The 15,399-nt window shown below is 49.8% G+C and overlaps 2 protein-coding genes across 5 annotated transcripts in view; one reads left to right on the forward strand and one right to left on the reverse strand.

The window, feature by feature from the left end:
* The window catches only part of SNAP47 (synaptosome associated protein 47), a 53,907-nt gene extending 44,351 nt beyond the window's left edge, over positions 1–9,556 (reverse strand). For both annotated transcript variants that reach the window (XM_040973704.1, XM_040973711.1), the window contains exons 1-2: positions 9,465–9,556; positions 1,232–1,776 (exon numbers count right to left, since the gene is read on the reverse strand). In XM_040973704.1, the coding sequence (XP_040829638.1) occupies positions 1,232–1,731 (500 nt within the window). In that variant the 5' untranslated portion in view covers positions 1,732–1,776; positions 9,465–9,556. The remainder of the gene's footprint in view (positions 1–1,231; positions 1,777–9,464) is intronic.
* Positions 9,557–9,661: 105 nt separating this feature from the next.
* JMJD4 (jumonji domain containing 4) lies at positions 9,662–14,798 on the forward strand. 3 transcript variants are annotated; one of them, XM_040973721.1, is made up of 6 exons: positions 9,662–10,017; positions 10,156–10,321; positions 11,811–11,936; positions 12,339–12,576; positions 12,877–13,023; positions 13,428–14,798. In XM_040973721.1, exons 1-6 carry the CDS (start codon positions 9,756–9,758, stop codon positions 13,725–13,727), a joined length of 1,239 nt encoding a protein of 412 aa, XP_040829655.1. In that variant the 5' UTR covers positions 9,662–9,755; the 3' UTR covers positions 13,728–14,798. The 3 variants fall into 3 exon arrangements, with proteins under 3 accessions (XP_040829655.1, XP_040829669.1, XP_040829661.1); XM_040973735.1 differs by having other exon boundaries at positions 12,877–12,973; positions 13,426–14,798; XM_040973727.1 differs by having other exon boundaries at positions 12,375–12,576.
* Positions 14,799–15,399: the final 601 nt, after the last annotated feature.

The raw sequence follows: 15,399 nt of genomic DNA on the forward strand, positions 1-15,399 counted from the left end.
CCTTCCTGTCCCTTTTTCAGTGGAAGCCCTCAGGGATTAGCCCCAGGTCATATTCCTCAGTGATCTGGGGAAAGTGACTGAGGCCCCATCAGGAGGGCCAAAAAGCAGAGCATAGACCTCCCAGAAGTGATGGCTAATGCTACGCCACGGTGATTACACATTTGGTCAAATCATACACTGAGTTTCTGAGTTTCACACACACACACACACCCTCTGCCAGCCAGAGGCAGAAGTTGGAACTATGGTCTCTAGTAGTTTCAGCTGGGAAGAGTGTGATGAGGGGAAGAAGCAAGACCCTTCACACTGGAGAAGCCCTCCAAAAGGCTTAGACCTCAGACGTAAAGGCTGCAGTCCAGAATCTAGCTCCTGACAGCCTCAAACACACAGGCAGTAGGAAAGGAGAGATGATGAGAAAGACATAAAATGAGGCAGGGGAAAAGATTACAGAAAAAAACAAACAAACAAAAAAACCTGGCCTCTTAAAAGTGAAACAAAATCAGTGATAACTTGCTGAGAGTTAGGACTCATCATCCAGAAGAAAGATGCTACTCAAAATAAGCATTGAGGGGAAAGGTAATTCCTAAGACTTAAATATAACAGAAATAGAAAAACAGAGATAAAATTCAGGTTACATGCAGTACCATGAACAGGAAAAAAAGGCAAAATGAGAAAGGAATAATAGTACAACACTAGTGCAGGATGTTAGGTATACAGAAAACGGGAATTCCAAGGAATCAAGCTTTTGAAATGGAGTGAAAGGGGCAAGTGTTTGTTTCAGAAGTTATGAAGCCTTTTAGGACACCTGCATCCCAAACTGAGTCTGGCTACTCTACTCCAAATTCAGCTTCCTGCTAAAGCACACTCTGTCCCTCACACAGGAGACCTGGATGACACCTTGGCTCTGGTCTAGCCAGCCCTGACTGTTGGTGGGCATTTGGAGAGAGAACCAACAGAATTTCTTCTTTTCTCTCTCACATAAAAATGGAAATAAAAATTCACCAAAACTCATCCTCCCAAGCATGACTTGGGAGACACATGTGTCCTAATCATCAAATAGGAGCCACAGTCACAGAGGTCACTACCTGTATGTGTCACTATGTATGCTCTACATGGCATGCATAGCAGGTACACAGCCATGTTCTCAGAATATGGTTTATACACAGAATATGCATCATAACAATAACATCTTCCCTAGCCCAGTGAGCCCAAAGCAGTTTCTAGGATAACCTACCTGTCAGCCACATCCAAGTCTGATTCCATCTTCTCCAGACTCCTCATGGCGTTGCTCAGCTGCTCCCCCTGGTGGTGAAGGACCTTTGCAGTGTCTTCCAGTCGTTTCTGGGACACAGCCATCATTCCGGTGAGCTCCTTTCCCCGGGTCAAGGGGGAAAACATGGCCTCCACAGGAGCTCCTGGCTGGGACAGCAGCAGCTCCCTCCAGAAATGCTCAATGATGGTAAAGACTACATTCCGGTTTGGCTGCAAGGAGCTGAACCAGTGCTTGGCATGGTTTTTTTCCAGGATGGTGATGGAACTGAAGATGAAACGGGAAGCCTCCTTCTTCATCTCAATGATGCTGGCAAGGGGAAAGCCAACCAGAATTTCACCAGTTCTGTCAGCTGTGAACTTCAAGGAGTGTGATGTTAAGGACAGCTTTCCAGGGACCCAGCGTTTTTCAGGGTCCAGGTAGTAAGAGCAGGGCCAAGCATGGATACAGATGTCTTTGCTCATCTTTTCCTGGAACAGGTATGCCACATGGAAGCACACCCTTTCCCTCTGGTGGAGGTTAGGGAGAGGGGAGAGAAGGAGACAGAGAGAGGTTAGTGGGCAAGGGAAGCTGACTAGAGACCTCAGCTTTGGCTAGACACTCAGAAACAAGCAACAAAGGCAACCTCCAGGTTATTCTGAGCTCTGTCTCCAATGACAGGAGCCAACACTCCTAATGAGCAGATGAAGGGGACAGCTGGGATCAGAACAGAGCCCCTCAGACTCATTCTCATGCTTAGGTCCCCTGTGGGGGCTTTCAAACTGTCATTCCCACTACTAGATCCTAGCCTTAGTCCTAACCCTAACACCAACCCTAGCCCAGCTCCTTTGGATCTTGTGGCTGAGATATCCTTGTTGCTGGACAATCCCACAGGTTTCGACCATAGTAGCCTCCTGAAATTTCTATGTTGTAAATTGTACACAGCAAACGATCTGACAAATGTTTTTCCTTCTCAGAATACTAAGTTATCTTAGAGTTGTGCATAACTTCATAGCCAGAGGCAGATGTGTACATCTACTTGTGTGCTACCATAGGTAACAAAGCATTTTCACATTTATATAGACACCAGTAAATACAGTCTGCAAAACCATGGCTGTCAAATCTGCATTAAACCCTTATATTACTGTTAGTCCAATCATCTCATAAAGAATAGGGCAAGATAGGATGAACACCTGTCAGATAAGGCCAACCTAGGAGTTTATGGCACTGACGAGGCAGGGGCACAGTGTGGTAATGCCTAGTCCTGTGAGATTCCGAGTCAGTAGTGCTCTAATTGTGATGGGGCATTTCCTCTATTGCCAGTTGTAATACCCAAATCCATTATTTGAATGCAGGGGTTCCAATCTTGGCTATGCTCTCAATTTCAGCTGCCTTCTAATGTGCATCCTGTGACATAGCAGGTAATGGCTCAAGTGCTTGGGTCCCTGCCATTTATATGGGAAATATGGATTGAATTCTAGCTCCAGCTGCTGTGAACAGTTGGGAAGTGAACCAGCAGATGGGGAAGCGCTCACATTTGCTTGCTTGTCTACTCTCTTTCCCCCTGCCCCATTCAAATATATTTAAATACTTTATAAAAAGCAAAGTGAAACTTTTTAACAATCACTTGACACTGAGTGACTCCTGAGCATATACTAGTGTGAGGTATTCCACAGGCAAGGAGTAAAACTAGTCATAAAGTCCCCAGAGAACCATTTCACTTGGCACTGCATAATCAGAGGAAGCTGTGGTTCCAACGCCAGCTCCTCCAGTTCCGCCCCAAATTTTATGACTTTGGAAAAGTTACCTCACTTCTGGACTTCTGTGTGTTCAGCATTAAAATAAGTTAAAAACGTAAGAGTCACACCAGCTCTAAAATACTCTAAAATTCAAAGAGAAAGGGGCTGGAACCAAAGGTGACAAGATGAATAATGATAGTATTTCTCCTATCACATTACAAGTGCAAGAACAGTACTCACACTTGGAAATACCAAGAAAGAAGCAGAAACATTAGCAACAACTTTTATACCAAAGATTTCCCATCTGCTGTTTCCAAAATCCAAAGTAAACAAAGTGGAAGGGTAGAAGTAAGGACAATGTCTTCACCATGTATCAGAGCTACGACTACACACAGCCCCCTGCCCTTCAAACTCACCTCCCACTCTAAGTGACACATACGTCCCAAAGAATTGCCAGGAAAAAGTGTCCCTGCTCCATTGAAAGGCCAGGCCTTCCTCATAGCCCTCAACACCAACTCTTCCTCCTCTTCAGCATCATGCGTATCTCCTTCTCTCCCATCTCAGGCCCTGAAAACCTGGTTAAGTTCAGGGACAGACACTAAACACTTGAGGCCCTGTGGGCCACAGGTCTGTCACAACTAGTCAAATCTGCTCTTTTAGCATCCAGTCACAGAAAACAAAAATGAGTATGGTTGTCCCAATAGAAATGCATTTACAGATATGCAGTACCTGGGCTTGACCCACAAACTGCATCTTATTCCTTTCCTAGGTCACTGCTGCAATTTGCTAACATGCTCTAAGATCCCTGTCTTAAAACAAGCACAAAAACTACACCCCACTGCTGATACCCTCTACCTCCCAAGCACTGCTTTCCTGAGACACTGTTTCCTGACTTCACTCCACCAATACACAGGCACCTCCAGACAGGCTCCATTCCCACCACTTGCCTGGCATATCTCCCAGTTACCAGTATCTCCCATATCTGTGAATACCTGTGCAAGATGATGGTTCCTCAAGGGCTGCTTGCACCCCATTGCTCTCCTATGACAAATTTTATGCGTACTTCTTTTCACTTCTTTGCTGATTCTTTCTCTTACACCTGCCTAGATGCAGCCTTTGTCTCATAGGCAACTATTCTTAAAATGTGTTCAGAAAGTACCATGGCATCAGATATCACCTCCAGGCAGACTGTCGTCAAATGCACAAATTGCCAAGGCTTCAACTGAGACGTCTCATCACCCATTGGCATCTCCATTCCTCAGGCCTCTACTTACCACTCTTCTCAGTAAAGGCTCCAAGGACTAACCAGTTTTCACAGATTCCTCTCTTCATCTTCTCAACAATCCTGGAGCAAGTCCTCTATCCCCACAGCCATATCTCTGTCCAAGGCAGGATCATCACCCACCTTGACAACCTCTCATTCAACCTGTTTACTTGACCCTGCCTCACCATCTGTCTTCCATCTAGCAGCCAATGAGTGACAAAACAGAAACAGAGGGTTTTGTGTTAGGGTGCAAGATGAGACAATCTTGCACACTAAGCTGCAGCTACAACAATAGCATCCTACATCAAAGTGCTGGCTCAAGTCCCAGCTGCTCCACTTCCAATCCAGCTTCCAGCTAATGGTACCTGGGAAGGCAGAAGACGACCCAAGGGCCTGGTGTGATGGCCCAGTGGCTAAATCCTTGTCTGGCACAACCAGGACCCCATATGGGTGTCGTGTTTCATGTCCCAGATGCTCTGCTTCCCATCCAGCTCCCTAATTAGGCCTGGGAAAACAGTAGAGGACGGACCAAAGCCTTAGGACCCTGCACCTGCGTGGGAAACCCAGAAGATGCTCCTCTTGCACACACTCCTGGCTTTGGATCGGCTCAGCTCTAGCTGTTGCAGCCACTTGGGGAGTGAATCAGTAGATGGAAGACCTCTCTCTATCTCCTTCTCTCCATATATCTGCCTTTCCAATATATTTAAACAAACAAACAAATCTTAAAAAAAAAAAAATAGACAACCCAAGTGCTTGGTCTCTTGACACTCAGATGGAATTCCTGGCTCCTGACTTCAGCCTGACCCAGTCCTGTTATGGTCATTTAGAGAATGAATCAGCAAATGGAAGAGCTTTTTCTCTGTCACTCCCTCTGTCCCTTTGCCTTTCAAATAAAAAGAAAAATTTCTGAAAGAACTAGAAAAGGTCAATCTTCTGTCAAAAGCCTTTCCCAATATTCTGAGTAAACTTTTCTGATGGGCTCTGACTGGCATGTGGCTCCACCATGTAATCCTTTTTCTTTGCACCCTGGTCTCCCACAGCCATTGTACTGCAGTCTTAGTGCTCCTGACTCAATGTATTCTTCAGGGACTCCAGTTGAGGACTTCTTTCTTTAGCTCTTTGCTCAAGCAGCACCCTCACCTCCCTAACACACTGACCCCAACCACAGCACTTCAACATCAGGAGTTCCTGTTGATGTTCATATGGCTGTCAGCTCAGTCGGCTCTCAGTGCAGAGGAGGGTCATGGGAGGGGCTCCTGTGCAGCACTCTTGCACACACAGGCAGCAGTATATTCATGCTAGTATGTCTGTTCCCTCACTAAGCTGGAGTTCTCATTCAGTGTCCTCTGCTGTACCCTGGGATGAGCCTCCACCCTTGCAGATGTGTGCCTACAGACCTGTACTGACCCTGTGGAAACAGAGCGCCTGACTGTGGGAGGTCATGGCAAGGAGCTGGTCCACACACCAGTGACACTCTTGGGGAAGAAGACAGCAGAAACACAGACTGCACTCATAACACTGCAACTGGTTTAATGGGTCTCTTTCAATATTTCCATAAGACATGTGCTCCTTGAGGGGACTCAGTATCAAGTAAACACCCTATTTTTAGTTCATTTCCAAAGTCATCAAACAAGTAACATTTTGCCCACCTTCCACTACCTTGAGACTGGAAGGAGAACAGTGAAGCACTGTGAGCCTGTGGGGGTGGACAGCGCAGCTGGCCGGCTTTTCCATTACCTGCCTCCTGCTCGACAACAGACCCTCTTTCCACTCCCTCAGAGGTTCCCATCTGTACCCAGGAGGTTACATCTCAACACCACAGCCTACTCACAGTGAATGTTCTTGCCACTCAAAGACAAACCCATATATCATTCTCATAGTATTAGACTTGAAACCCCTGTCCTATTGTTTTCTGTGTGACCACCCTGTTCCAGAAGTTCATTGTGCAGGTCTAACCAGGATCCAGGCTGAACCTCCCAGAGTCTGCAAGTGCAACAGAGCTAAAATTAACACTAGAGGGCCACCGTGTGGACAAGGAGTAGTAGGGCACTAAATATCTAGCCCAAGAGCTGCATCTCTGAATTTACAGGTATAGTTGCCCCACTGACTTGTTGATCTTGGGGAGTACAAGGCCTTACACATCCTACTCTCAGCCACAGGGCTGCAGAAATTCATCTGGCAACATCTCTCTGTATTTCATATATTTCCCCATTAACAAAACTTTGTACCAGATGTCCACATCTTGAGATCACCTTAAATACTCTGCTCCTGATACATGTCCTATTGGCTCCCAAGATTCTTCACTCACTACAACTGAAATGTTTAATTTTTAAAAATTTGGTCAGCATGTAGTCAAATATTATACTGTCATTGAAGTTTTTAAAGTTTAGGAGCTGGTGCCATGGCTCAACAGGTTGATCCTCTACCCTACGGTGCCAGGAACCTATATAGGTGCTAGTTCATGTTCTGCCTATTCCATTTCCTACCTAGTTCTCTGTTTATGATCTGGGAGGACAGCAGAGGATGGCCCTGGTTCTTAGTACTCTGTAATCATGTAAAAATTTGGAAAAAGCTCCTGGTTCCCAGTTTCAGCTCAGCTCAGTTCTAGCTACTGTGGCCATTTGAACCAGTAGATGAAAGATCTGTCTCTCCTTCTCTCTGTAAATCTATCTTTCCAATAAAAATAAACAAATATTTTAAAAATTAAAGTTTAAAAAGTACAAATGTTCACGTACTCTAGTTTCCACACATACATGAGGTTATGGTGGAAAGAGAAACTTATGTATATGTATGTTTGTGTGTGTGCTGGGAACTGGAACTCAAATTCAAATTCAGGTTCTCCCATTGTACTCTTCCAATTCTGTGACCACATGAACAGGAGACTTTTCTTTCTTTCTTTCTTTTTTTTTTTTTTTTTTTTTGACATATCTTAAGAAGTTTATTCCAGCGGGGCAGGAATAGGGGAAAGGGGAAAGGGGGAGGGAGGGAGCAAGGAAGGAGAGAGAGAGAGAGAGAGAGAGAGAGAGAGAGAGAGAGAGAGAGAGAACTGAGTGGGGCAGGAACAGGGAAGGGGAGGGAACGGGGGTAAGAAGGAGAGAGAGAGAGAAGAAGAGCAGGGGAGAGGAACCAAGGAGAGCAAGAGCAAGAGCAAGAGCAAGAGAGAGCAAGAGAGCAAGAGAGAACAAGAGAGCAAGAAAGAACAAGAGAGCAAGAAGACCAGGAGACTTTTCTAACGCAGCAGGCAAGCAAACAATTCCAGATACCAGCTGCGGGTTCTGGCGCTGTATACCTCGAGGTAACACTGGAACTCATTTGGCCACCAAGTCCCCCCAACCAGCCTGCTTCAGATGGCAGTGAAGACTCAGGAGATCTTCCCTGTGCTGTAACTCAGATTCGCAATACCCCTTCCTAAAGTGGGATTAATTTGTTTGAGCATATTACAGAATTTGAAGAAATACTGTTTACCATTGTATTACAAAGGATGTTACAGAGAAAACAGATGAAAAGACACACAAGGCGAGGTATGGGGAAAGTATGCACTACTTCCCAGGAACCTCAGATGTTCAGCTATCCAGAAATGCTGCAAATCCAGACCTTTCGGGTACTCGTGGAAGCTTCATCATGTGTGAATGATGAAGTCACTAGCCATCAGTGATGCACTCTCCTCTTTTCAGAGATTGGGAATGGGGATGGAAATCCCAACCCTCCAATCCAGCCTGGGACTTTCTTGGTGACCAACCCATCCTAAAGTTACCAGAGGGCTACAGAGTCAGCAGCCAACTCATTGGCATACAAAAAGACTCCAACAATTTGGGAATTTTGTGTCAGGAAGTGTGGGGAGGGACCAAAAACAAATATATATTTTATGATAGACTGCATGCACATGCAAGAAGGGATGGATTGTGTGCATTTGTGTATGGGAAGGGGTGGAAGAACTGGAGAAAGGGAGTGATGTGGAGAATGAATGAATGCACAGCCTGGAAAAAAACAGACTTTGTAAAAGTCATCTGTGCATTTTCTACCATGACTTAGCTTGTGACCACAATAGTCCAATATTGGCTAGGAAGGAAGCACAACTCACAATACCAAAAAGCATCTCTCCTCAACCTTTTCCTACTCCCTTTCTCACTATTCCCACTCACCACCTGGATCTCAGACTTCCCAGAAACCACCTTGCTCCACATACTCCCTTCTCTGACCCTTCCTGTGCAACATGACAGGTCTTGATATAGTCCCTGCTCCCACACAGATCAGAGCCACAGCATCTCTCTGGGACCTCCTTTATCTTAGCTTGCGAGAATAAGTAAAATGACATTCCAATGGCTTAATTCAGGAGAGGTAAATTGCTCCTTCCACCTCCTCAGGGAGTCTCCTTTTGGTCAGGAATGAGACAGACTTGGCTATACATCTTAGAGGCACAATCGGACATCCTAGACCATCCATGCACATCTCCAAATGGATTCAGAGGTCTTTGCGCATTTAGCCTGTCAGGGAGATCAGAGGAGTTTGCATTGCATTTCCTCATCCATCATCATGTGACAGCCTAGGACCTGCTGCCCAAAGTCCACTGAAGGAACATAATTTGCAAAGAGGCAGCCAAAAATTATATTTTCTTCTCTTCTAATTCATGTGGTTAAGTTTGATTTGGCAGGATTTATTACTAAAACATGCAGGGCCAGTCTCAAATTCCAACCTTCACACTTCATGTATTGCATTCACCTTCTAGCATTCTAGATTCGCTATCTCATCCACACCCACAATTCTCCATCTTTTCCCCATCCCGACTCCTCCTCTACTCCATCCTTAGTGCACCACCTTCCATATTACCATGGATACCATTTTTACTCTGCACTCAATCATGTCCACAGATATGACTGTTGATCCAATCTCACCATCTCCATGGGCCCATCATACCTTCATACTCGTCTAGTTCATACACATTACCATCATTCAACACTTCAGTATCACACAGCTCAGAGTCGTTCCCCCCCCCGCCCCCCGCAATCACACAACTCTACAGGCGTCACCGTCCCCTCCTCATCCCACCATCTTCACAGACGTCACCGTTCACCTATATCCCACCCTCTCTCCACATTTTCTGGGGACATCACGTCTCTCCACAGCCCACCCTAACCCTCCGGGGCTTGGGGAAGAGCAGAGCTGGGCCAAGGCTGGGAGGAGCACTGAGCACAGGCCTGTCGCTGGCCGCACTCACCTGCGGCGCTAGGGGTGGCGCGCAACCAGGGAGTCCGGGAAAGAAGCCAGACTCTGGACCCTGCCCGGAACGGGACAGGAAGCATGATGCGCGCATGCTCGCAGCCTGGTGCGCGCGGCTCCAGGTCCGGCAGGAAGGGGGCGCGCTCGAACTCTAGGTTCCGAGGCGGAGCCTTGTCTTTTTAGCTCTGGCCGGCGCACCACCAGAGCGGTTTCGGCGAGTTCCTGCGTCTCCGCGGCCGGCTGGAGTTTGGAGTCGGGCTCTGCACCCCAGCACCCACAGGCTCCGACCATGGACCGGGAGACGCGCGTCCACGCCGAACGCCACTTCCGAGGCCTCCGAGACGGCGTCCCGGGCGGCGGCGGGACCCCGGGCCGTGTCGCCTTCATCCAGGCGCCCGAAACCTTCTCCTACGCCGACTTCTTCAGGGGCTTCCTGCTGCCCAACCTGCCCTGCGTGTTCTCCCGGGCCTTCACCGAGGCCTGGGGCAGCCGGCGACGCTGGGTGACGCCCGCGGGCAAGCCCGACTTGGACCACCTGCTCCGGAAGTACGGTGAGGGCCAGGTCCGCGGTGCCGGGACGCTGGAGCAGGAACAGGGACCAAGGGGGTCCACCGTTTGCGGAGGTGTCGCGGGTGAGCGAGTCCCGGGAGGGCGCCCCGCATAGCAGTCTTCCTGATCTGCTGTTGCAGGAGATGCTCTCGTTCCCGTGGCAAATTGCGGGGTCCGAGAATACAACTCAAACCCCAAGGAGTATATGGTCCTGCGAGACTACATCAGCTACTGGAAGGACTACATCCAAAGAGGCTACTCTTCTCCAAGGGGCTGTCTCTACCTCAAGGACTGGCATCTGTGCAGGTAAAGGGGCTCACAGCGCTGACCACCTCACTGCACTCACCGAAGCCTTTCTGATGGAGGCGAAGGCTGGCTATCTTCTGAGTTGTCTCCTCTTTCGCTGGAACAGTCAGCTCCTCCCGGTTCACTTGGCCTGGTGCTGACACCATGGGGAACGTGGGTGTGCATGGCATGGTGACTGTACTTACTCCCTTCCTCCTGGTCACCTTTGCCTGGGGTGTCCCCATCTCACCTGATCTTCTCCATCCCTCCCTCTCAGGTGCCCCTGGGCCCACCCCCACCGACTCCTAAGCCCAGGCCTGTGCCTGTCACCTTGCCAGCACCAAGGCGCCTGCATCCTCCTGCCCCCCCGACCCCTAGACTAGCTCTCATTCCCAATCTGGGGAGCCCCTCTGCACCTCCCTGGGATGTCCCAGCTGCATGGGCGTTTTGGGAGCAGGTACCATCAGAGTCTCATCCCTAGCAGTGAGTGAGTAGATGTGGGCACTCATGGGGGCACACTGAGGGTGAGCACAGGCCCCTGCCATTGCCCCAACCCACCTGCCAACTTACCTCCACCACCCTGTGAGTTGTAGGGAAGCCATGAGTGGCTTTTATGGCTTCAGTGTATACCAAATGTTGCATGGGACACACTTATATTAGAAAACTGTTGGTTATTGTAAACTTAATGTTTGACAGAATGTTTTGTATTTTATCTAGCAACCATGAGAAATAAAAAGATCAGAAGAAGGCATGGGGGCAGAGGACATAATATCTGAGCATGGCTTTTGTGGATGTGTAGGAGTCTGTCAGGGAAACTAAGGAATGCCAGGCGGAAGGACTGGCACGGTCTTGGGGGAGCTGTACATGGTTGCTGCTACTGGGGCTATGATCCATCATCGTCTCTGGACTTTAAACAAATCCAGGAGCCCTGTACTATGTGGCATTGGTACCTTTTCCTTACCTGGGGCAAGTGTAATATAATCCTGTAATGTGCCCATTAGTGGACTTTAGGAGTGAATTCACAGGGAATGAAGAGTTGAGAGGGTATAGGGGTGGTGACTCCCAGTCCTGGGCCTGTGGCCTAGCATGTATTTGGCAGTTGAGTTGTCTGGCATTTGGGGGAGTAGCTAGCAGAAGAGGCCCCGCACTTAGGAACCAGACTCCTAGGCTGCTGCAGCCAGAAGCCAGAATCCCAGGACTAGTTCACAGGGACCTGCTGCGCATGGTTCTGGCTGTGCCCTCACAGTACACTCCAAGGCATGTTTCTTGGTTAGAATTCTGGAATCTGCAGTTGGGGTGGGGTTCAGCTTGAGTCTGTCAGGGGCTTGTGACTGTTGGGCAGCTCCAGCAGGCCTGGGTGGGATAACATGGCCCTGCTTATACGTGGTGGAGTCAGCAGAGTGTCACCATGTGGTCCGTATGTGTTTTATCGAGATCCTGGTTGAGGGTGGGCCTGTGGACCAACATACACGAAGTAGGCTCTCACTGCAGCCCTGTGCCTCCCCCTTAGGGACTCCTCAGCAGAAGACGTGTTCATCCTGCCTGTGTACTTCTCCTCTGACTGGCTGAATGAGTTCTGGGATGCCCTGGATGTTGATGACTACCGTTTTGTCTACGCGGGGCCAACAGGCACCTGGTAATGCCATAGGTGAACCACCGGCACTGCTCCTGTGGTGAGCTGGGAGGTGTGACCACCCATCTGGCTCACAGGCCAAGGCCATCACAGTTGGAGGCAATCATTCTGCACGGGGAGGCCTTTGCGGAATGGGAGTGCTCTACTTCAAGGGCTGGTATTTGACACACCTGGTAAAGCTGCCACCTATAATATCATCTTACTTGGGTGCCGGTTCAAATCCAGCTACTCCACTTCTAATCCAGCTCCCTACTGGGAAAGCAGCAGAGGATTGCCTGAGGCCTTTGATCCCTGCACATATGAAGAAGCTCCTGTGTTTCTCTTACTAACTGCTTTTCAAACAAATCTTAAAATAAAATTTTGAAAAAGAAGAAACAAGGCCCAAGCTGGGTATGTTTGCCACAGGTCACCGTTCCATGCAGACATCTTCTGCTCCTTCAGCTGGTCTGTCAACATCTGTGGGAGGAAGAAGTGGCTGCTCTTCCCACCAGGACAAGAGGAGGCTCTGCGGGACTGCCATGGTGGCCTACCTTACGATGTCACCTCTATGCTCCAGCACTGCAGTCCGCCCCTTGAGATCATCCAGGAGGCTGGAGAGATGGTGTTTGTGCCCAGCGGGTGGCACCACCAGGTGCACAACCTGGTAAGGTGGCTACACCCTGCCCTGTCTTACCCACAACCTGCCTGCTTTGCCTGACCACAGTCCCTGTCACCTCTCTGGATGGCTCCCTATAGAGCCAGAAGATGGGGCAGGGTGCCATAAACAATGCAGAGGCCCCAGCCCCTGAGTCCCACTCCTGCCCTGGGCTCATCTGGGTGGCTGTGGACCGAGCTGATTCAGCTCCTTGGTATATTCCATTGGACCAAACGTCCCCTCCTTCCAGCTGGGCCTGGCACCCGGGACTCCTGTAGCAGGCTCATGGTCACTGCCTTTCCTCTCCAGGACGACACCATCTCCATCAACCACAACTGGGTCAACGGCTGCAACCTGGCCTCCATGTGGCACTTTCTGCAACGGGAGCTCTGTGCTGTGCAACAGGAGATCAGTGAGTGGAGGGACTCCATGCCAGAATGGCACCACCACTGCCAGGTAAGGCTTGCTGGGCTGGACTGGGAGTACAGGTGGGATCCGTGTCAGGGCTGAAGTTTGCTTGGCCATATGGGGGATGCAGGAGGGGTTTTGTGGCTAATGTTTGCCAGCGGCTGAGCTGGAAATGTGGGAGGGGTATAAGGTAGTAGCCCACCATTCTGGGGAGGATGTGACTGTAAGGCCCAGGAGGCAGGCAGTCATCAGCTGTGTGTGAGGGGTTAATCCAGGGCCAGCTGAGTGTCAGGGCCAGCTGCCTGTCCTCAAGAGACTCGTAGGCTCTGTGGCTTGGACTCATTGTGTTGCTACTTTACCTCTCAGTGCCTCTGCTCACTGGGGCTGCACTAGGATCCTGTGCTGTCTTTAGCAGTGACCACATGGCTGACTGGCCTGTCATTCTGGTTCAGGTCATCATGAAGTCCTGCTCAGGGATCAACTTTGAAGAGTTTTACCACTTCCTCAAGGTCATTGCTGAAAGGAGGCTCCTTGTTCTGAAGCAGGGGGCAGAAAGAGCATCAGAACATGACCCGGACACAGGGCTTGGCCTACAGCAAGCTGCATTTGACATCAGCCGCCTTACAGAGGTGCTAGCCTCTGTCATCGCACACCCTGACTTCCAGAGGGTGGACACTGGTGCATTTTCACCACAGCCCCTGGAGCTGCTGCGACAGCTGGAGGAGGCCATGGCCGCCGTTGCAGAACTTTAGCATTCCTGGAGGATGACCGCCAGTGTGCAACCTCCCTGCCCAAGACTCCCCACCCACCCTCATGGCCTGGAAAATGCCCCTGTGGAGCAAGAAGAGCTCTTCTCTGGAAACCTGACATGGTCCTGCCTGCCCAGGGCTATTTTATGATAGTCCTAGGCATGGGTCCTCAGTGAGCACTGAGTCCTACTTGCTGTGATGGTGCCTGGGATTGGGGATGTTGGATCATGCAAGCCTGCTGGCAGTCAGTGGACAGCTATGTGACTGTGTTTCTGAAGAGTCTCCTGACTCTTGGTGAAGGTGAGGACTCCTGAGTGACAGATGTCCAGCCTGGCCTGTCACCCGACATAGGTGCATTACAGCTACCCTCCGTCCTGACCTCAGCTCCTGTTGGGCTTGGTGCCATGCGTACCCAAGCTAGTGTGTGAAGCTGGACATTGTGCTCCTGTAGTTAACAGGTGGCAAGGTCACCATTGTGCCAGGGAGTGTGGGTGTTCAACCTCTGAGCAGATCTAGCACCTGCTTGGTAGTGACTGAGCGTGGCAGTTGCAACAGGAGGATGGGAGCAGAGCAGGAATGATAGATGCCAGATGCTTGGTCAGTTTTCCAGGTGCCCACGTTAGCAACTGTACCCTCGGTGCTTCATGGTTATGAGGAAGACGCAAGCAAGTACACAAGCCGTGCCTGGTCTGTGGGGTCAGGTGCTCCTCAGGGTTTCAGGTGGGATGGTAGATGGCCACAGGGCAGCACCAGGGGCTATTCAGGGGCCAGCTGAACTCCTATGTCCCTCAGTGACTGGGACACTGGTGGTCTAGCAAAGTTCAAGGCAGCAAAGTAAAATATTAACACTGTCAAGTCATTGAGTAGTGTTAGCAGTTGTTTCAGAGCCTGTATCAGCAGTATTACCTGTTGAGTCTACACCAGTAGTTCCAAGGTGGTCACAGGTGCCAAGTGGTGTCCCCTGAGAAGCTGAGCTTGTAGGTTGTTGGGGACTTGGTCCCTTCCTCATGTGGAGACATCTCACATGACTGTATGGCCCTGAGCTCCCAACCAGCAGTTCTCCCTGGGCTAGGCTGGAGGAGTAGCCATGCGGGCATGTCAGGGACCCTCCCAGCACGGGAATTTTGCTGTGAGGAGCCAGTTTCCCCAGGATTAAGGCAGCTGTTTGTCTTGTTGAAAACCACATTCTTGGGCCCGGCGCGGTGGCGCAAGTGGTTAAAGGTCCTCACCTTGCCCGCCCGGGATCCCATATGGGCGCCGGTTCTAATCCCGGCAGCCCCGCTTCCCTTCCAGCTCCCTGCCTGTGGCCTGGGAAAGCAGCAGAGGACGGCCCAAAGCTTTGGGACCCTGCACCCGCGTGGGAGACCCGGAAGAGGCTCCTGGCTTCGGATCGGCATAGTATCGGCTCGTTGCGCTCACTTGGGGAGTGAATCATCGGACGGAAGATCTTCCTCTCTGTCTCTCCTCTCTGTATATCCGCCTTTCCAATGAAAAAATAATAAAAATAAATCTTTTAAAAAAAAAAAAAAAAGAAAACCACATTCTTTCAACTCCATGCACCCTGATGCAATCACTGTCCTGTTATAGGTCCATTCTCTAGGCATAAAAACTACCCAGTTGACCCACACTGTCCTGTTTGGTCAGGACCAGACTTCCTGGGGCATCACAACCCTTC

This window comes from Ochotona curzoniae, unplaced genomic scaffold (genome assembly GCF_017591425.1).
Source record: "Ochotona curzoniae isolate NIBS_2020 unplaced genomic scaffold, NIBS_Ocur_1.0 contig_1, whole genome shotgun sequence".
NCBI lineage: Eukaryota > Metazoa > Chordata > Mammalia > Lagomorpha > Ochotonidae > Ochotona > Ochotona curzoniae.